This window comes from Pleurodeles waltl, chromosome 3_1, assembly GCF_031143425.1.
Source record: "Pleurodeles waltl isolate 20211129_DDA chromosome 3_1, aPleWal1.hap1.20221129, whole genome shotgun sequence".
In the NCBI taxonomy this organism is placed as follows: domain Eukaryota; kingdom Metazoa; phylum Chordata; class Amphibia; order Caudata; family Salamandridae; genus Pleurodeles; species Pleurodeles waltl.
The window spans coordinates 383,253,635-383,281,298 of NC_090440.1; the positions used below are offsets into that span (position 1 = coordinate 383,253,635).

General features: G+C 47.9%; 1 protein-coding gene across 2 annotated transcripts in view; it reads left to right on the plus strand.

Moving 5' to 3' along the window:
* ADAMTSL3 (ADAMTS like 3) overlaps window positions 1–27,664 on the plus strand; it is a 2,197,206-nt gene that overhangs the window by 1,549,460 nt on the left and 620,082 nt on the right. For both annotated transcript variants that reach the window (XM_069222572.1, XM_069222573.1), the window contains exon 15: window positions 19,389–19,473. In XM_069222572.1, coding sequence (XP_069078673.1) covers window positions 19,389–19,473 — 85 coding nt within the window. The remainder of the gene's footprint in view (window positions 1–19,388; window positions 19,474–27,664) is intronic.

Genomic DNA, 27,664 nt, shown 5'->3' on the forward strand with positions numbered 1-27,664 from the left:
GCCGGCTCTAGTGCCCCCGGGGCACTAGGAGAGGTGAAGAAAGGAGCTAGTCCACTCCTATCGTGCTCCCGGGGGACGCGCGCTTGTCAGAGCGCCCCCGGGGCACCAGCAGGCCCCACCTTGGGCCGCGACGTCGAGGGAGAGGAGGAAGCCTCTTCCTCACACGCAGGGGTCCCGGAGGACTCTCCTGCTATCCAGCGCCGGGCGGCAGCCTCACTGGAGGCTCGCCCTGGCCCCAGCGCTCGTGTTGGCCCCCTCGCGGGCCAGGATTAGTCCACTTCGGGGTCTCCCATGGTGGCAGGACCCACGGAGGTCCAGGGAGACCCCAGGGGTTAGCGGGTCCCCGGAGGGGCCCGCGTTTCTGAGAGGGGGGAGCGCGAGGCGCCCCCCTCCACCTGCAAGGATTTCCCTGACTTGGGCCCCCCCTGGAGAGGGCCGGTGGAGGCCCGGGGGGCCCCCCAATGATCCCGGGTCCCAGAAGGGGCCCGGCAAGGAATCAGAGAGGGTGCGTGCCGCCCCTCTCTATCTGCCAAGTCTAGGGAGGCCCCCGTTTTGCGCAGAAGAGCGCCGGGGGCCCCGTTAGTCGTTTCAGGCACGGAAGGTGCCTGCTTCATCATTTCCAGGTACTTTTAAAAGGGCCAATATACCCATAATGGAAGTTCTTGCTACAAACTTTATTAATTATGATGTATTGCCTACCTGTATTTTGATGCTTTTACATATGTGTGCACATGTTCCTTTTATGGGCATGACTTGCTAATATGTTTCCCTAACTTGCCATAGGTTTTCTAATGTTCCTACTATGGGCGTTTTATGATATTCTTATGACAAGTGTTCTAATGTAATTACGTGTTTCCTGACTACTGCTTATGTTGCAGAATACTGAGTAACCTGTGTGTTATGTGTGACTACTGCTAGTTTGCAGAGTAACTAATGTGTAACGTTCTGACAACTGCTAAGGTAGCAGGATAGTACGGTTATGTGATGTTGGTCTAATAATTACGTTGTGTACAATACAGTATATTTTCATATAATCTGGTGTTGTGTTTCCTTTGTGGTGGGGATATTGCGTCACAAGTGTGTGTGTGTTGTGCAAACGCTTTACGCATTGCCTCCGGGTTAAGCCTGACTGCTCGTGCCAAGCTACCCAGGGGGTGAGCAGAGGTTATCTTGGACGTGTAACTCCCTTGCCCTGACTAGAGTGGGTAAGTTCTGCCTGGCTGAGGTGCATACCCTAGCCAACCAGAAACCCCATTTCTAACATTGCAAGTCAGCGGTGAGGATAGGACTTGCGCTTGCACAATACCATTGTGACTCATTATTTCACTACAAGGATTGCGTTTAGACCATCACATGTTTGGCTTCTCTTAACTTTCTCTCTTTGGTCATTTTTCCTGTTTTCAGTTCTAACGCTTGGGTATTGTGGTTGTCACAGTTGAGTTATTTGTACCTTTTCAAGATGGGGCTTACCTTTGATTTAGAGGACCTGCCGTTTTACACGCAGGGGGAATTAGAGGGGTTCTGTAGAGAGAGAGGGCTGCCTGTAGAAGGGGACCTCAGGAGATCTCTGAATTTCTTTGAAAGGTTTGTGACATTTACCCAGGGAGGGAGTGTGCTTAGGGGGTACCCAGAGGATCCTGAGTGTAGCGAGGGTTCCCAATGGGAGGGCTCCCAGACCTCATCCCTAGAGAGTGGTAGAGAGACTGATCAGGAGGGTGAGAATGACCGGTTGGGGACGCCAGTTGACAGGGAAGGCCCCAGTGATAGGGAGTCCCTTGCTGGGTCCAGTGTAAGAAGCAGGGCTACCTCTCATTCCTTGACGCCTGATGAGCTAAGAGATAGGCGGGAAGAGAGGGACCTGAAGTTGCAGTTAGCGCGCCTAGCTGTTGAGGAGAGAAGGGCTGAGGTAGAGAAGGCCTTAGTACAGGAGAGAATGGCAGAGGCAGAGAGGGCCTTTGCCAGAGAAAGACTCGCTCTAGAGCGCAGTCTGAAGGTTCTGGACTCACCAGCGCTGCAGGTGGAGTCCAGTGGTGGCAGCAATGTACAGTGCTGTAGCAAAGATGTTCCTCACATACCCATAGATCTGGTACCTAGGTTCCAAGAGGGGGGTGACATACGTCAGTGGTTAAAGGAATATGAGAAGGCTCTGGTAGAGCGCAGGATCCCTGAAAAGGATTGGGGAACTGGCCTAGAGAGTTTTATTCCTGAGGAGGGGAGGGATGCCCTACTGACTCTAGAAGAGAGTGACAGGGAGGGGTACTCCGCTGTGAAGAACGCACTGATTGTGAAGTATGGTTTTTCCCCTGAGGAATACAGAAAAAGGTTTAGGGGTGGTAAGAAACTGTCCCACCAGTCTTGAGAGGAGTTTGTGGAGGATTGCTGCATTGCACTAGATGGATGGGTGAAGGGTAGCACAGTAAACAATTTTGAAGGGCTGTTTAATCTGATTCTCAGCGAGCACCTGTTTCGTTGTTGTTTTTCAGAGTTACGCCAACACTTGTCAGTGTGTGAGCTCTCTGACCCCAGGGAGCTTGCAAAGGAGGCAGACTTCTGGTTGCGTACCAGAGGGTCTGGTGTGACATTAGGGGGTGTTCCTAATGAGAGTGGTCTAGGTGTTTCCCAACAAGGTGTGGTGGGAAAGGAATGGAGTGTCCCAGGTAGGTCCCAGTGGACTGGGATGGGTGAGGGACCCCATGTCCCGTCTCTGAGGAGAGGGAATGGGGCTGGGCTGAGGCCCAAGGTGCCCAAGATACCGCCCCAGGCCCCTGAAGGTTCCATGAGTGAACGCCAGGAGGTGAGCCTAACCTGTGCCGTAGGGCCAGCTGTTCAGAAGGATCCCATTTTGTCATTAGGACTTAGGCGGGTGGCTGGTGATAGCGTTCCGCCGGTCCTGGTGTCTGGTAGTCTCGCTCTACAGCGGAGGAGGCGGAAATCCAGGCATAGGGTTGAGAGGGGGCTGCGGGCCCCAGTGGAGAACCTGGAGGGTCAGGGGTCAGCTCTGAGAGCAGAGCCCCCCAGGAATGACCTTGGTGAGACCATTTCTGGGCTGGGGGGAATCCAGACTCTGTCAGATGGGCAGAGGTCAGGAGACCTGCGCCAGCCAGACTCTTGTGTGGCCCTTGGGGAAAGTGTTTCCCTGATGGGGGGTAGGTGTGCCCCCCAGGAAGTCCTGGTGCGCCAGGCAAGGATTCAACCGCAGGGTGGTGACTCTGGGTTGGATGATCAGGCTCAGGGGGTAAACTCTGACCTGATGGGGAGTAGGTGTGCTCCCAAGAAAGTCCTGGTGCGCCAGGCAGTGGTTCAACCGCAGGGTAGTGACTCTGGGTTGGATTGCCAGATTCAGGGGGTAAGCTCTGATCTGGTAGGGGGTAGGTGTGCTCCCAAGGAAGTCCTGGTTCGCTGGGCAATGGTCCAGTCTAAGGGTGTCGTCCCTGGACTAGATAGACAGGTTCAGGGGGTAAACTCTGATCTGGTTGGGGGGGCGGTTAGTGTGCTCACCCCCCGTGTGAAACTTCTGGTGGCTTCTCCCGAGGTGGGGAGACGCAGGACTCTGGAAGTGGGGTTCAGGGAGGGGGAAGCCCACCCCGGACCCCGGTGCAACCCAAGGGTGTCGTCCCTAGGTTGGGTGGACAGTCGCCAGATCACTGCAGGGCTGCTGTACCCAGCACCCTGGCAAGTGTGGATTCTGGTGATACCCCTCCTAGGAGAGGAGGGCGGGATCCTAGAAGGAGGGGTAGAGGGAGGAGAGCCTCGCCTCTAGCCCCTGTAGAACCTATGGGTGCGGACCCTAGGTTGGTGGATCAGTGGCAGGGTAGAGCCCCTGAACTGATCGGAAATGGAGTGGAGACAGGTTGCTTTGCACCTGGGGCTACCACCCCCCACTCATTATGGTTTCAGAGACCAGAGGCTCCTAGATGGCCTGGGGCCTGGTTCTGGCCATTGGCAGCTAGAGAATCCCCGTGGGTTGGTCTAGGCTGCCTGGGACGCATTGACAGAGAGATCCCAGTTGAGTTAGGAAGGCGTAGAACTGGAACATGCCCCTGCTGTTGTGGGCCTGGGTCCTTGTTCTATCGCCCCAATCAGGAAAGTACATCAAGGTATTGATTGTTCTCCCCTGGATTTTGGCTGGTAGGGGGTTGTGTTGGACTTTTGGCCATACGCATGGTCATCCCTAGTCTTTTTGCCTCCTTCCTCCTGGTTTTTCTGACCTCTCGCTGTTGGCTCTAGGACTCTGAGCACTTTATCACTGCTGACCAGTGCTAAAGTGCATGTGCTCTCCCATCTAAAGTTGGTATGATTGGCTTATACCTAATTGGCATATTTAATTTACCTATAAGTCCCTTGTACAGTGGTATCTCTATACCCAGGGCCTGTAAACTAAATACTACTAGTGGGCCTGCAGTGCTGCTTGCGCCACCCACTGAAGTAGACTTTCAAACCTGTCTCAGGCCTGCTAGCGCAGGGCCTGTGTGCGCAGTTTTCTGCCACAGGGACCTGGCATCTAAATTTACTTGCCAGGCCCAGAACTCCCCTTTTACTACATGTAAGTCGCCCCTAAAGTACGCCCTAGCTAGCCCTATGGGCTGGGTGCCATGTATGTAGAAAGGCAGGACATGTGCCATATTGCCTGGCCTGTCCTGGTAGTGACAAACAGCCTAACTTGGTGTCTCACTGCTGTGAGTGCTGCCTTCTCATAGGATTGCATTAGAAATGCCCTGCCTTAGGTGTAAGGGGTATTGTCTGATTTATGAGGGGTAGCGTAGGCGTGTTTGGTATGGTTGTGATGGTGATAATAAATACTGCTTACTGGTGTGGGTGTATTTTTTATTACTATCACAGAAATGCCACTTCTAGAAAGTGCGCATTTATCTGTGCTTATAATTCTGGTGTTTTTCAGCTTGACTCCCATCCACGTCTGGGCAGAGTGACAGTTGGGGCTTTGTGCATACTTTTCAGACAGCCTGTACACAGGGAGGGTGGAGGTGTCACTGAGGTGCATCTACATACTGAATAGTCTTCCTGGGCTGAGAGAAGGGAGAGGCGGGGCACACCTTCCTTTTTTAAAGGCTGTGCCCTGGCCTCACACAATAGGGTCGTTAACCCCCCACTGATGTTTGGAGCCTGTGCTGAAAGGAGAGAGGGGGCACTCCCAGAACCAGTTGTAACTGGCTGGAACCTCCTCTCCCTGTCATTGTAAAACACTGTAAAAATGGACTATAAGTACAGGGGAATTTTCCCCACAATTTGAACATTCTTGGAACTTGAAACTGGACACAGAACGCTGATGAATGGACTCACCAGGAAACCGCCATGGACTGCTGCTGCTGTGCTGACCTGTGACCTGCCTGGTCACTAGGAGGAACTGCCACCAACTGCACCCCTTGTGCTGGCCTGTAGCTGGATCCACCAGCCCTGTACCGTCTCCTTGATTATTGTTCCCAGGGGCAGGGTGCTGTGGCCCCTGACCCCTGCAACTAGCTTTTCTTTTGCTAACAGAAAAATCACCGCCGCAGCCCGAGCTTGTGGATGTGTTCTAGCGCTTTGAAGGCGCTTTTTTTTTGTGCAAGAAAATCACCGCCGCAGCCCAGGTCGCCTAATTGTCTTAGCGCTGTGAAAAGCGCTCGAGGGAAAATCATCGCCGCAGCCCGGGAGCCTCGTGGTGCCTTTGCGCTCCATACGTCGCATTTTCTTGAATAAAATCACTGCCGCAGCCCGGGCTGCACAGCTGATTCCAGGCGCGGGGTTTGCGCCGGCTCTAGTGCCCCTGGGGCACTAGGAGAGGTGAAGAAAGGAGCTAGTCCGCTCCTATCGTGCTCCCGGGGGACGCGCGCTTGTCAGAGCGCCCCCGGGGCCCCAGCAGGCCCCACCTTGGGCCGCGACGTCGAGGGAGAGGAGGAAGCCTCTTCCTCACACGCAGGGGTCCCGGAGGACTCTCCTGCTATCCAGCGCCGGGCGGCAGCCTCACTGGAGGCTCGCCCTGGCCCCAGCGCTCGTGTTGGCCCCCTCGCGGGCCAGGATTAGTCCACTTCGGGGTCTCCCATGGTGGCAGGACCCACGGAGGTCCAGGGAGACCCCAGGGGTTAGCGGGTCCCCGGAGGGGCCCGCGTTTCTGAGAGGGGGGAGCGCGAGGCGCCCCCCTCCACCTGCAAGGATTTCCCTGACTTGGGCCCCCCCTGGAGAGGGCCGGTGGAGGCCCGGGTGCCCCCCAATGATCCCGGGTCCCAGAAGGGGCCCGGCAAGGAATCAGAGAGGGTGCGTGCCGCCCCTCTCTATCTGCCAAGTCTAGGGAGGCCCCCGTTTTGCGCAGAAGAACGCCGGGGGCCCTGTTAGTCGTTTCAGGCACGGAAGGTGCCTGCTTCATCATTTCCAGGTACTTTTAAAAGGGCCAATATACCCATAATGGAAGTTCTTGCTACAGACTTTATTAATTATGATGTATTGCCTACCTGTATTTTGATGCTTTTACATATGTGTGCACATGTTCCTTTTATGGGCATGACTTGCTAATATGTTTCCCCAACTTGCCATAGGTTTTCTAATGTTCCTACTATGGGCGTTTTATGATATTCTTATGACAAGTGTTCTAATGTAATTACGTGTTTCCTGACTACTGCTTATGTTGCAGAATACTGAGTAACCTGTGTGTTATGTGTGACTACTGCTAGTTTGCAGAGTAACTAATGTGTAACGTTCTGACAACTGCTAAGGTAGCAGGATAGTACGGTTATGTGATGTTGGTCTAATAATTACGTTGTGTACAATACAGTATATTTTCATATAATCTGGTGTTGTGTTTCCTTTGTGGTGGGGATATTGCATCACAGGTGTGTGTGTGTTGTGCAAACGCTTTACGCATTGCCTCCGGGTTAAGCCTGACTGCTCGTGCCAAGCTACCAAGGGGGTGAGCAGGGGTTATCTTGGACGTGTAACTCCCTTGCCCTGACTAGAGTGGGTAAGTTCTGCCCGGCTGAGGTGCATACCCTAGCCAACCAGAAACACCATTTCTAACAGCTGGCATCCTGGCACTAGAGCCATTTACTGTCACTGGAGCCCCCCCCACCCAGGCAGCACGATGGAAAGCGTGGGTGGAACGCCTAGAGACCTACTTCGAAGCCCTAGAGATCAAAGAGAAACGCAAAAGACCCCTGCTCCTCCATCTGGGAGGGGCAGACATCCACAAAGTATCCAAGGCCCTGGTAGAGGCGACACCCCACACTTATGCCACACTAAAGGGGGCAATCACAGCGCACTTCGAGCCCTACGCAAACCCGGACTACGAATGGTTGTTACTGCGCCAGGCAAGTCAGAACCCCGACGAATCAGTCGACGTCTTCTATACTCGGCTGAGGGAGTTGGCCAGCACATGTACGCTGCCCAATGAGGAAGATGAAATCCGAGCCCAACTGATCCAAGGATGCTCGTCGTCAAAACTCAGGGAGCGCATCCTGCAAACACCGAACATGCCCATGAGGGACATCCTTACCCTGGGACGATCCCAAGAACTGTCCAAGGCGTGGGCTACGCACATGGAACAGGTGCCAGCTGTTCAAATCAAGAAGGAACCGGTCAATGCCCTATCCTCGAACATCACGTGGGCGAAGACCACCATCTATGGAAGAAGGCAAAAAGACAGACCCTGCAGGTGGTGTGGTGGGACGCTGCCACACCCAGGAGGCTGCCCAGCACGAGGGAAGACCTGCAGCGCATGCGGGAAACCTAACCACTTTGCAAAAGTTTGCCGCTCCACGCCGAAAGCAGAAACGCCCACACCCAAGAAAACGGTTAAAACTGTCGACGCCATTCACCCACAGTCTTCAGACAGTGACATGGATGAGGACAGTCAAGTAGTCCACGTCGTCCACACAGTCAGTGGGCGACGGCTGCCCACGTGCCAGGTACTCCTACAAGGCACACCCATATCCGCGTTGGTTGATACTGGGGCCTCCATAAACCTTTCGGCTACCAAGGGGTACTACGAACTCACGAAACCCCCTCCACTACAGCCCACCAGATTACAAGTCTACGCATTCAGAAACACCACGCCGCTCAGGATAGTCTTTACAGCCAAAATCACCCACGAGGACACCACTGTGTCGACCAAAGTCTATGTCTCTGGGGAAGGCTCAGGCTTCCTGCTGGGCTGTCAGACCGCCCAGTGTCTTAACCTGGTGCAGTTTGCGTTCAGCATCCACGCCAACAGACTGGAAGACCTTGTGAAAGAATTTGATTCTCTCTTTCAAGGGATTGGCTGCCTGAAAGGACCGCCCTCAAGCTCCACATTGATGACTCGGTGGCCCCGGTCGCCCTAAGACACCGTAGGGTAGCCTTCCACCTGCGCCCAAAGGTGGAACAAGAGCTACGACTGTTGGAAAAAGATGGCATCATAGAAAGGGTGTCGGGCCCTACCCCGTGGGTGTCACCAATTGTCGTTGCACGCAAGCCCAAGCAGCCGGAAGCGGTCAGGATTTGCGTCGACATGCGCCTGCCGAACCAAGCAATCAAACAAGAGCGACACCTGACCAGGTCAGGATATCACCAGATGGTACTGCACGCAGCTTCCCGGCCAATAACCAAATTTTCAACGCATATCGGTCTTTGGAGGTATACCCGGCTGAACTTTGGCATCTCCAGCGCTGCGGAGGTCTTCCAACACACCATAAAAGAGGTCCTGCAAGGACTCCCGGGAGTCCTTAACGTGAGCAACGACATCCTGGTGCACGCTCCCACCCTGGAAGACCATATGACAAGACTTCGAGCTGTGTTCGTAAGGTTGCAGGAACGAGGACTGACCCTGCATAGAGACAAATGTGACTTCCTCAAACAAGAAATATGCTTCTTCTGGTACCGATTCTCAGGACAGGGAATTGGCCCGGACCCAGACAAAGTGAAGGACATACAGGACGCCCCGGCACCCACCTCCGTGTCCGGAGCTTCCTGGGGATGGTGACATACTGCAGCCGGTTTAAGAAAAACCTGTCAGACCTTACAGGACCCCTGAGAATGCTCACCCGTGCTGACCATCCCTGGGTGTGGGGCGAAGAACAGGATCGTGCTTTCCAAACACCACGTTAGCCTTCTTTGACCCTCGTTGAGAGTCACAACTGGTCGTTAACGCCAGCCCCACGGGCCTAGACACCATTCTGACTCAGAGACAAGCCTCTGGAGACTGGGCTCCAATTGCTTTTGGCAGCCGCACACTCACACCCACCGAACAGCGGTACTCCCAGATTGAGCGGGAGGCTATTGCCATCCACTGGGGGTGCCGCCATTTCCATCTGTACCTATATGGCAAGGCCTTCTCAGTGGTAAAGGACCACAAACCACTGCTGCCTCTATTTAAAGGATCCTCCTCCAAACCGCCCCCGCGGATAGTAAAATGGATACTGCAGTTACAGGAGTTTGACTTCACCGTTGAATACCAGCCAGGTACCCGCAACCCTGCCGACTTCCTGTCACGCCACGCCCGGCAAGCCACCCTCCAGGAAATGTCAGAAGCTCTCGAAACGGAAGAATATGTTCGGCTGGTATTCGAAAGAGCCTGGCCTCTGCCGACACCCCTGGAAGAGGTGGTGGAGGCCACGAATAAGGATGAATGTTTGCTAATGGCCAACGCCGCCATCCGGTCGGGCGACTGGCGCCAGCTCCAACGCCCGGAAGTGTTCCGCACAGTTGAGGCCAGAACACAGCTACAGGCCCTCTTCAACGTTCGGCAGGAACTATCCGTGAGCGAAGAAGGATGCTTACTGCGAGGGTTTCGCTTGGTACTTCCCACCAGCCTGACCACCCGTGCTGAATCTCTTGCACACGGAGCTCACTAGGGCATTGTCAAATCCAAAAGCCTACTCCGGTGCAAAGTCTGGTTTCCGGGTTTAGACCAGCTAGTAGAAGACACCGTCAGAGGATGTCTGGTTTGCCAAGCCAGCGGACCACCCGACCCCCCCGGCGCCCATTATCACTGATGAAGGCCCGTCGGCCCCATGGCAGAGGGTCAGTGCTGATTTCGGAAGACTGCCAGATAGCTCTTACATGCAGATAGTAGTGGATGACTACTCGCGATACCCAGAGGTAGAACTGGTGTCGTCTACCGCGGCATCCTCCTTTATCCCGAAAATGGAGAAACTGATGGCAACTCATGGCCTCTTTGGGGAGGTACGCACTGACAACGGTCCCCCATTCAGCAGCCGGGAATGGGCGGATTTTCTAAACTCAACTGGTACCAAACACCACAGAATCATGCCCCGGTGGCCGCAAGCCAACGGCGAAGTTGAACGCTTCGTCAAAACTTTGAACAAGGTAATTCGCATTGCCATGGCAGAGTCTCGGAGCGCTGAGAGTGCCATCTTTGCCTTCCTCCGGGAATACCGAGTGACTCCTCACGTAACTACTGGAGTGTCTCCCAGCCAACTCTGTTTTGGGCGGGTGGTAACGGATGCCATTCCCCACCATCCGTCATGGGCAGCGCAACCGGCCCCACCAAGTCAGTCAGCCAGACGGAGGGCTCGAACGAATGACCATGCCTCCCGGAAGCGGAGAGCCCGCATGCTACCCCTTCAGGTGGGGGATGCCATCCTAGTGAAAGACCGCCACCCCGGAGGGAAGTTCCGCCTGCCTTTTGAGGCGCAGCCCTGGACAGTCACGGCAGTAAAGGGCACGATGGTGACCCCGACCCGTTGGACCGAAGCAGTGACTCGTAATGTTGCCCAGTTCAAACGTCTTTGCAATATTGATACCCCGGAGTGTGGTAGTAGCGACTCGACCACCGCAGAGGCTCAGGGTGATCATAACAACCCCTCAGCGGCTCAGCCAGATGTCCCTGGCCAAAATGATCCCGCCATGGACCCAGCAACAGCAAGTCAGCCCACTCCAGAATCTCCAGGAGCAACAATGTCATCCGAAGACCTAGCCACGAGATCAAGTACTCCCAGCACAGACCCCTGCCCGATCCCAGTATCGGGAGGTCAGGGTGTGAGCGGTACCACCTCAAATACAATCCAGCCCATCCAGACGTTACGCAGACTTTGCAGTCGGCTGAAGTGGACTTTGCGGAGTTGCCACCTGCAATTCCTAACGATGAGCGAATGAGTGGCCGTGGCTGCAGTTGAGCCGTCAACCGATGGTGACAAGGCTGTTGTTTTGTTATGATATGTTTGGATTTTCTTTATTATGTTGTTTTATTCCTAGTGGGGGAGGAATCTAGTGGTGACGTCCAGGCTGGGCTGGACCACCCACCACTGTCCAAGAGTTCCGTCAAGGCTTTCCCCCGCCCGACCCTAGGGAAATGGACCATGCCTCGGTGACGTAACCGAGGGCATATAGGCGGGGCGGGCGGGTGCGGGTGCGGGAGGGGAGTTTGTGTTAGCAGCGGGAACATGAAATAAAGGACCCATGTACATCACATTCTGTTGTGCGCGCGTTATTTATTAATCGCCACCAACCTCACACGCCCTTTATGGCCAAAATAAGGTAAAGGAGGGCTGGTGCTGTTTCATTTATTTGCCTTTCCTGCCAAAGAACTTGGAAGGGTTAGCTTTCCGTGGCAGTCCTGACTCTTCATGTTTTTACAGTCTCCCTTCCTTGCAATATATTTATTAGGTTAGCCTTATCTGTGCATTTGAGGTGTTTGGGGGGAGATATAACTGATCTAAAAGTTTTAGCTAAAATTAGATTTAAGACTGGTTTATCTCTGCCACAAAGAGCTTGACTTCCATACAAAATGCTAGGAATGAGGTTTGCTGCTATTACTTTCAAAAGGGGCAAAAAGCTTGGACCTTCCAGAGCTCGTTGTAGGGTTCCAAAGGCAAGAGTTAGGGTGTTCCCTTATCTTTCCTATGCTGTTGAAAGGAACCTCTATCATCAAATAGTACTCCTAAATATCTGTAAGTTCTTACCAGTTCCAATTGCTCACCATGTATGAACCATTTGTGGATTTTCTTGTTTCTGCTGCTGACTTCCATATAATCTTAGACTTCTTCAAGTCTATTGTCATCCTGTTAGTTGAAGAAAATAAAGACAGTTTATCAATTAAATGTTGAAGCCCAATCTTAGATTGGCTGAGCAAGATCACATCACCCACTTAGTTTGAAATAAGCATAGACCTAGTTTAGGAGCATGAGAGTTTACTGTATCGAGGGGGGGAGATAGATCGGCTAAGAAAAGGTTAAACACATATGGTGCTAAAACGCAACCTTGCTTTAGACCCTTAGTCATGTATATTTTCCTGGACAATGTAGAAATGCCTCTTATTCTCACCCTTGTCCAGGTGTCCATATACAGAAGCTGAATTACTTTTGGAAGGTAAGCCGGTATAACCATTGATGACAACTTTCGTCAGAGAAGGTTGTGGTTTCAACAGTCAAATGCAGCTTTTAAGTCAACATAGCATAAGAAGAGCGGTTGGTTTTTAGTCTTACGCATATCCATTATTAGGGAGAATGTCAGAATAATTATTGACGTGCAAACCCCTTTAGTAAACCTGGCTTGGTTGGGAGGGAGAATATGATTATCGTCGGCCCACTACAGCAAATCTATAAGTAATAGATTAGTCAGATCATGAAGCGATTCCATTCAAATGAAATTTCCATTTCCCAATCAAGACCCAAAAAATCCCATCCAGTCACAGAAAGTAAAAATAGGCCCTGGTCGATGAAAAATCAACTTAGTCTCCAGTCGGCTTTTAGCCAGAATCTATATGCCATTCTAAACAATGTTGGCAGTGCTGCAAATTAAGTTGATTAATGGATTAACTCCGCCTTGGACTATATTGTTGCTGTAAAAGACATTGTGGCAATGCAGAAAGACTATGATGGGGAAAGTACGAAGAAAGAGTGAAAGATTGTTTTAAGAATATAAGAACTTGTTAATGCTGTAAGAGCCACCTGTTATAACTCCATGATTACCAATGCCAGCAGTCCTTCTAGAGTACACTTTTATACAGTTGGAAAAGTTATTTACCTTCATTAAAGCCTTATCTGGCAGAGACAATGGGCATGATTCTGAGTTCGGCAGGGGGTTTACACTGTCCGCCGAACCGTCCGACCGCCATCCGCGAGTCTGGCCGTCTAGTGACGGCCAGACTCGTAATGAGGGCACATATCTAGTTATATATTCATTACCTGAGAATTTCTCCCATGTGTTAGTCTGCATTCGGAGATTTTTCTTGACCAGTACCCCTGCGTGCCGTTAGAGGGTGTTGATCGGCTCCATGTCCATTCTCGGTATCGTCCGCGCTGGACATGACGTCACATGTCCTATATAGGAGCCAACCAGGTGCGCAGGTCACGACTTTCCACGGCACAAGTGCATTCTTTTTTAATTTCTCCCCTCCGAATATTGGAGGAATATTTGGCATGTATGTCTGAAGAATATTAACGTCCCCCTGATGTTTACAATTTGTTTTCAAATCTTCTATAAGTGTAGTCAAAGCCTCAGGGATTGTCTTCCAGTTTATTAACCACCGGGCCGCAGGTACAGTGTATACTGGTTGGAGCCACATATGCTTGTGCATGGGAGATCCGATTGCGTAGCTCAGCCAGCTTCTGATTGATTCCAGAGACTGAAATGACCATTAAATTCAGTAGGTCTATTTGGACGTCCATTTTGTTGGACTGGTACGTTCGAGCATAAGGGGCAATTGAGATGTTCTAAGCAAGATGTCCAAGACCAGATTTGAATTAAATGTTTGTGTTGGGCTCCTATTACTTTTTGTTGGGGCAAGAGTTCGAATCACTTGGAGTGGCAGAAATGGCCCCAACTGGGTCTTTTAGACAGTCACATATATCTGGAACTTTTGTTGCTCTCTCAAAGATACATGCCACAAGTGACATTAGCGGCTGATTTTCCCTTGCTGGATTGGCCTTCACGCTGTTTGTCGTTAGTAAAGACTGAAGTTTCTTCTTCCTTATAGACAGCACATGTGGTACCCTTTCACGACCTGACTGCATGCTGGGGTCTGCACACTTCAAAATCCTTCTTAGATCTTAGGAGCTTTATTGAATGCCTACTCTTTTCTGCATGTTTCTACTCTGTGTGTATGTCTTAAAAAAGAAAACTGAAGTATAAAGATGAGTTAAGGGGTCAGAGAAGCACTCTGCGGCGCAAGCCGCATCAAGCCTAGCTGGGCCACTTCCAAGGACTCAGGGATCACCTTTCTCAGTGTAAAGCTAAATCACTGATCCGACACCTGAAAGTTGGAGCCTCCCACCTATTTTACAAATTTTATTAGTTGAAGTTGCGCCCTCTATTCTGGCACTGGGTAGGCCCTCACCTGCATTTCAGGGCACTGTCTCCGCCATCTCCCCCATTCTCCTGAATATCTTTACTGTGGGGCATCCTTCTGGTCCAGCTGTTAGCCCTCAAGGATACTAGGCGTGGTGAGTTGATTAGATGTTGACGAAGCAACGAGCATTGTTTGAATGTTGATTAAGTGCAGTGGTGCCGCCTTCTCCTGTAAGGGCTCCACAGGAGGACACAACCACACCCACAGTACACCCACTGCCTCTGCCGTCTACCCCCACTTGCAGGCGGTAACCCGACCGTGGGAGTTTGGTCGGCAGGCTTTTCCACCCGCCAAACTCATAATCAGGGCCTGTGTGTTCATACTCAGACCAGCTGTCATTTACAAAGACCATTAATGGACAGTGACAGAATATTGGAAGCAAAAAATAATGTGTGGGTAAATAGGTAAGTATAGACTTACTATTCTTAGCTTCACATTTAGGTACCTTGAAGATACATATTGTCAAGGCACACATCTGTGGAGTTATATATAGTAAAACGTTTCTTACCTACAGAAACTTACCTTCACAATATTTTAGTCCCACAATATTTTTGATTCCTATATTCTGTGTAAACAACCCATTAAGCTCACTTATTTGCAGCTCAGCCTCATTGTCCTCCTTTTCAGCTTTTATTTATATCTTAACAACGACAAGCCTCACGGTACAAAGGCAATTTATAAGTTCACAATAGAATACACTGGGGTTAAGATTTTGAGGTGTCTATTTTATCAAATGATTTCTTCAATGAAATCACAAAATTGTTTAATGAGATGCCCTTCTGGTTGGACTTTTTTCCTTATGCAGGGTCATCCCCAGTCTTTTTGCCTCCTGCCTTCTATTTTTTCTGACCTGCCACTGTTGGCTCTATGACTCTGAGCACTTTATTACTGCTGACCAGTGCTAAAGTGCAGGTCCTCTACCATCTAAAGTTGGTATGATTGGCTTATACCTAATTGGCATATTTAATTCACCTATAAGTCCCTTCTACAGTGGTATCTCTATACCCAGGGCCTGTAAATTAAATGCTATTAGTGGGCCTGCAGTGCTGCTTGCGCCACCCACTGAAGTAGACTTTCAAACCTGTCTCACCCCTGCTAGCGCAGGGCATGTGTGCGCAGTTTTCTACCACAGGGACCAGGCATCTAAATTTATTTCCCAGGCCCAGAACTCCCCTTTTACTACATGTAAGTCACCCCTAAGGTACGCCCTAGCTAGCCCTATGGGCAGGGTGCCATGTATGTAGAAGGCAGGACATGTGCCAAGTTGCGTGGCCTGTCCTGGTAGTGACAAACAGCCTAACTTGGTGTCTCACTGCTGTGAGTGCTGCCTTCTCATAGGATTACATTAGAAATGCCCTGCCTTATGTGTAAGGGGTATTGTCTGATTTATGAGGGGTAGCGTAGGCATGTTTGGTATGGTTGTGATGTTGATAATAAATGCTGCTTACTGGTGTAGGTGTATTTTTTATCACTATTACAGAAATGCCACTTCTAGAAAGTGTGCATTTCTCTGTGCTTATGACTCTGGTGTTTTGCAGCTTGACTCCAATCCACGTATAGGCAGAGTGATAATTGGAGCTTTGTGCATACTTTTCAGACAGCCTGTACACAGGAAGGGTGGAGGTGTCACAGAGATGCATCTGCATACTGAATAGTCTTCCTGGGCTGAGAGAAGGGAGAGGCAGGGCACAACTACAGTTGTAAAGGATGTGCCCTGGCCTCACACAATAGGGTAGTTAACCCTCCACTGATGTTTTTAGCCTGTGCTGAAGGAGAGAGGGGGCACTCCCAGAACCAGTTGTAACTGGCTGGAACCTCCTCTCTCTACCATTGCAAAACATTGTAAGGACTGAGTATAAGTACCTGGGGGATTTTCCCCACATTTAGGAGACACTTTGAATCAACTTGGAACTGGGCTCAGAAATGCTGGAAGGACTCACCAGGAACCGCCATGGACTGCTGCTGCTGAGCTGACCTGGGACCTGCTTGGTCACTGTAAAGGACTTGCCACTTGCTGCATCCTCTTTGTGCTGGCCTGTTGCTGGGCCCCTCCACTGGTGACCCCTTTTCCTGGACTGTTGTCCCCCAGGGCCATGGTACTGTGGCTCCTGACCCCTGCATCCACCTGGAAGCACGAGGGGTCCTTCACCTTTTTTTGCCACATTAAGCGCTTAGGAATGCACTCCTTGGGGGATTTCTGCAACTCTTGAAAGCGCTTCCCCTTTATAGTGTTTGGCGCTCTACCAAACATGTATTTATTGTAGCATAAAATAAATCACCGCCGCGACCCGCGCTGTCCACCGTGCCTCCGGGGCACCAGAAGATTCAACACAGAGCAAACTTGGTGCACGAGCATTCCTTCGTGCCCCCGGGGTGAAGCGCACTCCATGGAGCGCCCCGGGTGCATAGGCAGGCACCTACATTGGTGCCTGTCCTTTCCAACGGCCGGACGGGCTGCCGACTGCTACAGGGGCCCAGTGGGCAGGGAAGGAATCCTCATCGGAGGCTCCCTCGCCCCACCAGGCCCCTTTTGAATATTTCTGCTGAGCAGGGGGAAGAGAAGCCTCACCAGAGGCTCCCCCTGCTCTTCCGATACACCTGACTTTTGTGTGGAGGCCGCGGGCGGGAACCCCACTGGAGGTCCCCCCAGAGGTTTTAATAATAGTTATTTGTTCACCTCTGTTCCCGGCCATGGACCAGCCACTTCTTCCTGCAACTTTAGCTTGAGTTAGCCTGATCTTGATTGCACCCCATGTAGAGCTGCCTTTTGGAGCTTACCATCTTTGACTTTATTGAGGGAAAACAGAAAGTCAAATGTAATATTGGATCTTCTTGAGCTCGTATGATTGACTCCCTGGTCCTTGAATATATTTTCCCTCTTGAAGCGTGTTGAAAAAGTATTTTTTTCTATTTTTTGGAACTTGGAAATTAAACAATACATTTTTACTTGCTGCATTTTACATCTTTTTTGTCAACTTTCCCGTCTATCTTTTTATTTTATTTTAGTTCTCTCAAAACGTCTGCCTTTTTCTGACTGGGGTAAAACTGGCATATTTTTTTTTTAAGAAGTCAAAAACTGTACGGTTAATTTGTCATTTAATTTACACTATTTGGCTCCCAGTTGCCCAAAACCTTTTTAAGGGTCTCTCCATTAGTCGAAAGGCTGTCCATTGTTTTAGCACTACATTCCTCTAATCCAGATTTCACCAGCATTTACCTTCACGTGCTCCTCACTCCTCCTGGTTCTCACGGACTGTTCCATCAGTTCATAAAACAAGAACTGGAGGCAGGGTCTTTCTTACCTGGCTCTAGAAGCATGGACCAATTTGCCTGTAGCATTTCCAAGTCAGGCTTATCGCTCTTTCTTCCGCACATAGCTGAAGACCCATTTTTTGTCCTCCTTGTTTCTGCTTCCGGAGCAAGGAAGCTCCTCAGGGCATCCGAGCAGTCCATAAATCTATACCCTATGGCATTGTCTTTCCAGTGTTGTCTTTTGTCAGCACCCCACGGCCAACGAATGATCTTAGAAATGCACGGGTGCCGGCGTCCATGGACCATTTTGCAACCTCCTTAATATCTGAAAGCAACGTAGCTAGATTCATCACGCCCTAATGCGGAGAATACCCTAACCTTACTGGCTTGCATTTTGCAGGATTGTAAAATTATTTTTTGCATTTCAGTGCACAACCGGGATCCTCCAGAAAAGGTGACCGTTAGTATACAAGAGTAACGCGTATTCCCACCCCCCATTTTTTTGTAGAATAAACTTCCTTAAACACACGATGTAGTAAAATGCAGTAATATGCACACTTAAAGTCATTCTAATTAGGTTGCCTCATTTTCGACCTACATATACTTGATATTATTCTACAAATGCACGAGCCCCATTTCCTCTGACAACTGAAAGATATCCGTATGCCCAGTGCTTAATTTGTAAATAAAGAGGTGCCAGTGCTCAAATCCCTTCTCTTAAACACGCGGCTGCTGTAATTAAATCTGCCAGCACTGAATATAGAGGCAGCGTAATCCTGAAGCCATCTCTTGCCTCTTCAATCCATTTACGGCCACCCCCGCGCCTTCAGCTCATCCTGCAACTTTCTACTTTCTCCCTTTATGACGGTTTTTAGTTTTTCCGTCTTCCGTCTTTCCCATATGTGTCTTGCTCGCAGCAAATGCTTGAGGCAGAAGAATAAGCCCCGGCCCTCACAAATGAGTGCCGGTGCTCAGCACCGGAAACAACAAGCACAAATTAAGCACTCAGTATGCCTTAACCCCGTCTCATAACATGTCAGATCGACAATAAAATGCGAACAAAACAAAGCGAGTCAGACGCAAAGCTGTATGAATGATAAATTTGAGAATATTTCAGGAATTACATACTTCCTGGTCATTATCCAAGTTAATAAAGCAGAAGCAGTCGCATGGGGGTGATGCACACTCCAAATGCATTGAAAACTATTCATTGATCAAGCAGATAGAAGCATATTAAAAAGGTACACTGGAAGAACAGTGTATTATTAAAAAGACAGAGCTGTGGGGAGCGTCGTATCAAATGGACAGTGTACAAGTGCCAAAACTGTATTATCAAGATTCCACACTGACGTCTGGGAACGAGCAAGCCAAGAATATCTCACTGTATGATTGTCACTAGTAAGAGGAGAAAGTGGTGCAAAACGAGGTCTCCCCGGCACTCTTTGGCTCCTTGGCAGCTGCTTGAAATCACTGTGTTGATAAATGCTAATCCAGCCTAGATGTTTTTTCATATCAAGGCCGCGTGACTTCATGTTAGCGTTCATGGGCTTTCCATTGACATTTTCTCAATGGTCTACAGTCAGACACCATAAGCTTATGTCATAAAACTTCACATGAGAGGGTCTAATAGGGCACTTTGAACTCTATAGACTCGTCTTTATCAGAATGTATATACAAAATAAATATTCAAATGCAGTCCTAAATATGTTTGTGAGAAAAGCAATGATTATGTGCGAAGTTATTTTAACATTGTGGATCTTACACTGAAAAATAAAAAGTTCAGTCAATGCTTGCTGTTATTTCTTTACTCTTCTTTTTTTAATTAGCTCAAAGGCATGGATTTTATGCTCTTCTCTTCCAGAAAAAGTCCCTCTGGAATCTAAGCTTCCATGGTTCAAACAAGCACTGGAGATGGAGGAGACGAGAGAAGCATCTGAACAACCAATGTAGGTGCTTAGTTCTTATTTTAAAAGAATGGATACTAGGTGAATAAGGTCACCCAATTTAGGAAATCTGATTTTGGAATGGAAAGGGCTAAGTTTGTCCTAGCTGCATTATCATTACCCATATATTCTGTACCCAGGGCACTTAAGATGAAGAAGCAAGAATAGCTTAGCTATCTCAGGACGGACCAAGGTATAAAATGATCAGTCACAACTTATCAGTTGTATTAAAAACTGCTGTAAATGTTAAACACTACATTTGTTCTCATTCGGTCTATGTATTCAGTAAAAACTGTGTCCATTGATGTGAGCAAGTACTACTGTGAGTTCACATTACAAATTTGAGTTTATGATTCTCAACCCTTAGAACAGTAAGTTTATCCTGAGCTTAATGCCTGTAAGGAAGCAATGATCCATATAATAGGCACCTCCGATATATAACCTCTCCCTGTACTGTGAGTGATAGAGGGTACTTTATGTCGTGGACCCCACATGGTAAAATTGGAAAAATAACTTTACACTCTTCATAAGCCATCAGTGTTTGTCATCTCGTCCTTGTTCATCCTGGTGGATACAGGTGTCATACCTCACAACGGGACAAACCATGTACCGGATAGAAAGGTCTTTCTTTAATGAGATCCTTCTTATGTCTGACCAGTTCCTAGAATATATAATTGTGGTGTTCTCTGCTTTGTTTATTTTAGCTTCTATAGTCAATTTTATGATAATATATGTTTGAATTAGTCACATGCCTCCCTATCCCTCTGTCCAGACGTTTGGCTCTTGTTAGTCTCGTAGTTCATGGGACATATAACATAGCAATGGGAGGCACTGTGGTACAATTTTCTTTGTATCTTTTCCCCACTTCCCACAGGCCCTGATCGTAACGGTATATATTTCTGCACTGTTACAATCATATATGTTTATAGTCTGTGAGGAATACATCCTATTATATTGAAAGGGTATGTAAATCAAATGGAATAATCGTTGCTTGTACTGAAAACTATTGAACAAAGTAAGTGTACATCCACTGCACTTTATAACAATACATTACATATTGATTTGGTTTTAATTGGCGATGTTCCATGTACGATTATCTATTAATATAGTGTAATGTGGTTCTCCAGTGCTTATTTAATGCTCTTATTGCAACCCATAGAGAAGCTGCCACTACATTACCATGGTGGTCACATATATTAAATTAAAGAGATAATCATTAGTAAAGCTTTTTTATTTTACTAAATTATTGTCCTTGCTGTGGCAAAATGGTTCTTATATAAATATGAACATTTTATTATATTTGAAGCAATTTTACAAACTCAGAAATCAATAGAATAATATGGCACCCTAAATGAAACAACTGTGAGAAATCGTTGGCCTTTTTTCAACCTCATACATTTTCATGTATGCCTGATAGTGTAGCAGTCAAACATACTTTTTGCTTACAATATACTTTGGAAAAGCCCCCAACCAAGCATTGCATTTTTGCCACTGATGTGAGTCTGTGTCAATTATACCTTTCCTCAACCCAGAAAGAAATGAAAGGCAATTGATATTTGTTGGACTTTTTTGCTTATGCAGGGTCATCCCAATCTTTTTGCCTCCTGCCTCCTATTTTTTCTGACCTGTTGCTGTTGGCTTTTGAACTCTGAGTACTTAGCCACTGCTACCCAGTGCTAAAGTGCATATGCTCTCTGTGTAAATTGTATGTAATTGCTTTATCCATGATTGCCATATTTGATTTACTAGTAAGTCCCTAGTAAAGTGCACTAGAGGTGCCAGGGCCTGTTAATCAAATACTATTGGTGGGCCTGCAGCACTGGTTGTGCCATCCACATAAGTAGCTCTGTAATCATGTCTCAGACCTACCCCTGCAGTGTTTGTGTGTGCAGTTTTTAACTGTAAATTCGACTTGGTAAGTGTCCCCACTTGCCAGGCCTAAACCTTCCCTTTTCTTACATATAAGACACCCCTAAGGTAGGCCCTAGGTAGCCCCAAGGGCAGGGTGCATTGTATGGTTAAGGTAGGACATATAGTAATGTGTTTTATATGTCCTAAGTGAAATATTGCTAAATTCGTTTTTCACTGTTGCAAGGCCGTCCCTCTCATAGGTTAACATGGGGGCTACCTTTAAATATGATTAAAGTGTAGATTCCCTTTGGGAGCTGATGGACATGTGGAGTTTGGGGTCTCTGAGCTCACAATTTAAAAATACATATTTTAGTAAAGTTGATTTTAAGATTCTGTGTTTGAAAATGCCACTTTTAGAAAGTGAGCATTTTCTTGCTTATACCATTTCGGTGACTCTGCCTGTTTGTGGATTCCCTGCCTGGGTCAGTTTGACAGTTGGGCTGGTTGCACCTCACACTAGACAGTGACACAAAGGGAGCTGGGGTGTAGTCTGCATTTCTTGATGAGCCATCTGTGCTAGGAGGGAGGAGAGGAGTGGTCACTCACACCTGAAAGGACTGTGCCTGTCCTTACACAATGCAGTCTCCAACCCCCTGGTGAGTGTCTGGGGCCTGGCCTGGGCAAGGCAGGATTTCTCATTCAAAAGAGACTTTTCTTTGAAGCAGGCCTACTTCAAAGGAGAAAATGGGTATAAGAAGGGCACCCAAAACTACAGACTTTAGAACTCTTCTGGAAACAAGAGGAAGAGCTGAGGAAGAAGAGCTGCCCTGCCTGTGACTGTGCTTTGTGGAGCTATCCTGCAGTTGCTGCTTCCGCCAGAGTAAGAGGGCAAAGACTGGACTTTGTGTGCCTTCCATCTTGAGAAGAACTCTCCAAGGGCTTGATTTAGAGCTTGCCTCCTGTTGTTTGAAATCTCAGGGACAGCAGAGACTTTTCTCTGCCAGCACCTGGAGTGCCTGGAGAGACTACTGCTCTGCCCTGTGGTGCCCATCCAGTTCCTGGGACCCTGAAAAGAGAAGCTGGCAGCCTAAGAGGAGGAAATCCACGCACAGAGCGTCGTGTGGGGAAAAGATCGGCGCAACTCCGATCTGCGGCTGAAGAAACAATGCGCCGCCGGCTCTGTGGCTGAAAATCGACGCTCGCCGGAAACCCGACTGAAGAATCGACACACGGAGCTGGAGAAACGATGTGCAGCACCGCTGACGGAGGCTGGGAGATCACAACCCGCACTGCGTGTTTTTCAGATCATCGTGTGGCTGGATTTCCTGATGCAAGCATCACTGGGCGTGTAAAAACAACGCAAGGCCTGCCTGGACCCGAGAGTGCTGACCGGATCGACGCATCGCTCACCTGCAGAGAGAAGGAACGACGTGCCCCGACCCGACGGAAGGAGAAATGATGCAAGGTCCCGCTCGTGAGTGGAATTGACGCATCTTAAGCCCTTTTTGACGCACACTCTCCCGTGCTGGGTTATTTTTGATGCACCCAAGGTACATTTTCACGCTAACAGTGTTAGTGTATGTTTTAAACTACATTTAAAGACTCTTTTTTCTTTTTAATTGATGACTTGTGGATTGTGTATTTTTGTTGTTTTGGTCTTGTTTTGTTTAGATAAATATTTCCTATTTTTCTAAACCTGTGTTGTGTCATTTTGTAGTGATTTCATTAAGTTATTGTGTGTGTTGATACAAATACTTTACACCTAGCACTCTGCCAAGGGGGTAAGCAGGGGTTGGCTAAGGGTGATTCTCTTTTACCCTGACTTGAGTGAGGGTCCTTGCTTGAACAGGGGGTAACCTGGCTGTCAACCAAAGACCCCATTTCTAACAATATTGAAGGGCCCTGTGCCTTCAAGATGGTCCTCTTTTTGTTTCTATGTCAAAGGAAGGTCTGGTGGCCTTTGTTGTAGTCTTTCTTTTCTTTTTATGTCATCCGGTCTTTATTTGACATAGAAACAAAAACAGTCCTGTATGAATAGCAAGGGAGCCTTCAACACAGCCTGCCTTTTTTGGTTCTTTATCTCCCTCTTTCTGGTTTGGTGAAGCAAGAAGAGATACAGCTGACTATCCCAATCATCTACTCACTCGAATCAAGATAATAAATAGCAAAACCTCAATTAGGAAATACATGCTGAGACACAGGAAAGACTGGTTAGGAATGGTGTCAGTAGTATGCTGTGTTTGAACTACTACTAGGTAAACATAATAAACAAGAATAAAATGTACAGACTTTAGAAAATGTGTTGAAAAGATAAATGAACATATATGAAACAACAATCTGTGACATTAGTGGCTCATCCCTCACTTGTCATCGAAGATGTTAACAAGCTCAGGTCCTACAAGGGTATCAGAAGGAAGGGCAGGATCACAGAACTGTGCAGATGACACTGAGGCTAAATGCTGACTGGAAGCCTACTGGAAGACAGAGTCAGGATGCGAAGTGTACAGACAAGTGCTAGTAATGCTGAAGATAATGAGGCATACATGCCAATAGATCTGACTAAGGCAGGACACTCCTGATTTCTGAAGCCAAAAATGGCTTTATTTTAGCTGTTTCTTGCCTGAAAATGCCTCTGCTTCAACAGAAGTCAATGACAAAAGTACACTCCTATGATTTTTATTTTAACCCCTTAGCTGCTGGGGCTCCCTCTGCCCCTCCAATGCTGCGCCCTTTTTTGGCTATTTGGGGTAGTTCACACTTAGGCCCCCATACATTTTTGTCCACCTAAGCTACCCACACCAAATTTGTGTCCTTTTTTCCAACATTCTGTGGATTGTAAAGGTACCCCGAGTTTGTGTGTTCCCCTGGAGGAGACCAAGAAATTTGCCAAAATAAAACTCACATTTGTTTTTTGTTTTTTAAAAATGTAAAAAAGTGCTACAGAAGTAAGCATCTGTTTTTTCCCTGCAAATGGCATCAACAAAGAGTTTGCAGTGCTAAAATCACCATCTTCCCAGCTTTCAGGAGCAGGCAGACTTGAATCAGTAAGCCACATTTTTCAACAGAGTTTTGAAATTTTACTGGGACATACCCCATTTTTACTATTTTTGCGCTGTCAGCCTCCTTCCAGTCAGTGACAGAAATGGGTGTGAAACGAATAGTGGATCCCTGACAGATAAACATTTCTGAAAAGGAAACAAAATTCTGAATTCAGAAAGGGGCAATTTGTGTAGATCCTTCAAGGTTTTCTTACAGAAAGTAACAGCTGAAATAAAACAAATGTTGAAATTGAGTTGAAAAAAACAACCATTTCTGTCTGTGTTTTTTTCTGTAACTTTTTCCAGCTATGACAGCTTTTTTAAAGCAATGTACTGTTATGTCTGCTGGAGTCTTCTGTTTGCGGGGATATATAGGGCTTGTAGGTTCATCAAGAACCCTAGGTTTCCAGCGCCAATAAATGAGCTTCACCCTACAATGGGTTTTCATTGCATGCCAGGTATACAGCAATTTAATTTCTCAAATTGACTTCTTTTTTACACACTGTCTTCCATTTGGAAGGTAAAAATGTAGAGAAGGACAAGTGGCAATAACACTTGTTCTTCTTTTCTGGGTTCCCCCAAGTCTTTCGATAAAAATGGTACCTCGCTTGTGTGGGTAGGCCTTGTGCCGCGACAGGAAACACCCCAAAACCAACATGGAAACATCACATTTTTACATTGCAATCTGACGTGTTTTTTGGAAAGTGCCTAGCGGTGGATTTTGGCCTCTAGCTCAGCTGGCACCTAAGGAAACCTAGCAAACCTGTGCATTTTTTAAAAACGATACACCTAGGAAAATCAGGGATGGGTTGAATTGTGGGGCTCTCACCACGTTCTATTACCCAGAATCCTTTGCAAACCTCAACATTTGGCAAAAAAACACTTTTTCCTCACATTTCGGTAATGGAAAGTTCTGAAATGTGAGAGGAGCTACAAACTTCCTTCCACGCAGCATTCCCACAAGTCTCCCAATAAAAATGGTACCTCACTTTTGTGGGTAGAACTAGTGCCCACGACAGGACATGCCCCGAAACACAATGTGAACACATCACATTTTTACATTGAAAACGGACAGTTTTTTTTGGAAAGTGCCTAGCTGTGGATTATGGGCTGTAGCTCAGCAGGCACTTAGGGAAGCCTACCAAACCCACACACTTTTCAAAACTAGACACCTAGGGTAATCCTAGATGGGGTGACTTGTGTGGCTCTTACCAGGTTCTACTACCCAGAATCCTTTGCAAACCTTAGAATTTGGAAAAACAAAAACATTTCAATGATTGAAAGTTCTGGAATTTAAAGGGCAACCACAAGCTTCTTTCCACCCGGCATTCCCCCAAGTCTCCTGATAAAAATGGTACCTCACTTGTGCCCATAGGCCTAGTGCCCACAACAGGAAACGCCTCTAAATGCAACATGGACACATCATATTTTTACATTGAAAACGGACGGGTTTTTTGGAAAGTGCCTCGCTGTGGATCTTGGGCTGTTGCTCAGCAGGTACTTAGGGAAACCAACCAAACTCACAAATTTTTCAAAACTAGACACCTTGGGAAACCCTCTATGGGGTGACTTGTGGGGCTCTCCCCAGGTTCTATTACCCAGAATCCTTTGCAAATCTCAAAATGTGGCAAAAAAAACACTTTTTCCTCACATTTCTGGAACCTGAGGGGAGCCACAAACGTCCTTCCACCCAGCATTCCCCTAAGTCTCCCAATAAAAATGGTTCCTGACTTGTGTAGGTAGGCCTAGTACCTGCGACAGGAAATGCCTCAACATACAACTTGAACACATCACATTTTTGTAATGAAAACTGACCTGTTTTTTGCGTAGTGCCTAGCTGTGGATTTTGGTCTGTAGCTCAGACGGCACTTAGAGAAACCTACCAAACCCACACATTTTGAAAACTATACAGCTAGGGGAACCCAGGATAAGATGACTTGTGGGTCTCTCTCTGGGTTCTATTACCCAGAATCCTTTGCAAACCTCAAAATTTGGCAAAAAAAACACCTTTTCCTCACATTTAGGTGATGCAAAATTTAGGTGATGCAGAGGGAAGCCACAAACTTCCTTCCACCCACCATTTCCCCAAGTATCTCGATAAAAATGGTACCTCACATGTGTGGGTAGGCTAGTGCCCGCGACAGGAATGGATCACACAAGGGTCAATGGTAGTTCTTGCATGAGGGCTACTGTTAACCCTGGAGTGATCCATTCCTGACGCAGGCACTAGGCACAGGCACACAAGTGGGGTTGTGTGTTTTTATCAGGGCAAGTGGAGAAACACTGGGTGGTAGAAATTATGTGGAACCCTGAACATTCCTGTAGTTTCTGTGATGAAAAAGAAAGGAAAAATAGTGTTTTTAATCAACTTTTCACCTTTGCAGGGTATTCTGGGTAAGAAAACTTTGTGTAATCCAAACACGTCACACTTCCGTGGACTGCCATGGTTGTCTAGTTTTCAGAAATGTCTGGGTTTGGTAGGTTTCTCTACATGGTCACCGAGCCCAGAACCAAATATTCAGGTGACTATCTTACAGAACCAGGCTGTTTTGTGGTAGGTAATTTTGATGTGTCTCCGCAATCCGTTTTGGGTACTTCCCTGTCGTGGTCACTTGCCCACCCACACAAGTGAGGCAATGTTTGTCTCTGTAGACTTAGTGGAACGCTGAGTGATAGAAAATTTGTGGCTGCCGCAGATTCCAGGGCTTCCCCTCACTGAAATGCAAGGCAAATGTGTTTTTTTAAGCAAAGTTTGTGATTTCAAGGGGATTCTGTGCAAAGTAAAACTGGTGAGAGCCATGCAAGTCCTGCACCCTTGGACTCCCCTGGTACTAGTATGTTAAAGTTAATCCACCACTCACACTGGTTGGTTTTAGCACCTCCAGAAATTATGGTTTCAAAGCATGAATGAATATTGAAACCAAGCCTTCTGGAGTTGAGCCATGAAGCCACGTCAAGGCACCAACCACTTTATGGTCCTTGCGTGTTGGGGGTGTCCAAATATGCCATGCGAAGGCTATTCCTCGAACTGAGAGAGCATATCTACCTTTGAAACTAAGGCAGACATCCTGGGGAATTCTCGCTTTGTTCCCTAAAGAGAAGGTCATAGGCTATGAAAAAGGGTACTGTTTGGCACACAGGGTAGTCCGTGAGAAGATGGCATATGTCCCAGCCAACATTATGTGCAGTGCTGTGACTGTAATGCACCTATAATACAGCAGATTTAACATCTACTAAGCTCTGATGGAGGATGAACATGAAACGTAGGTCAAACACTGACCCATATGTGTCATTGTCCTTCAGTG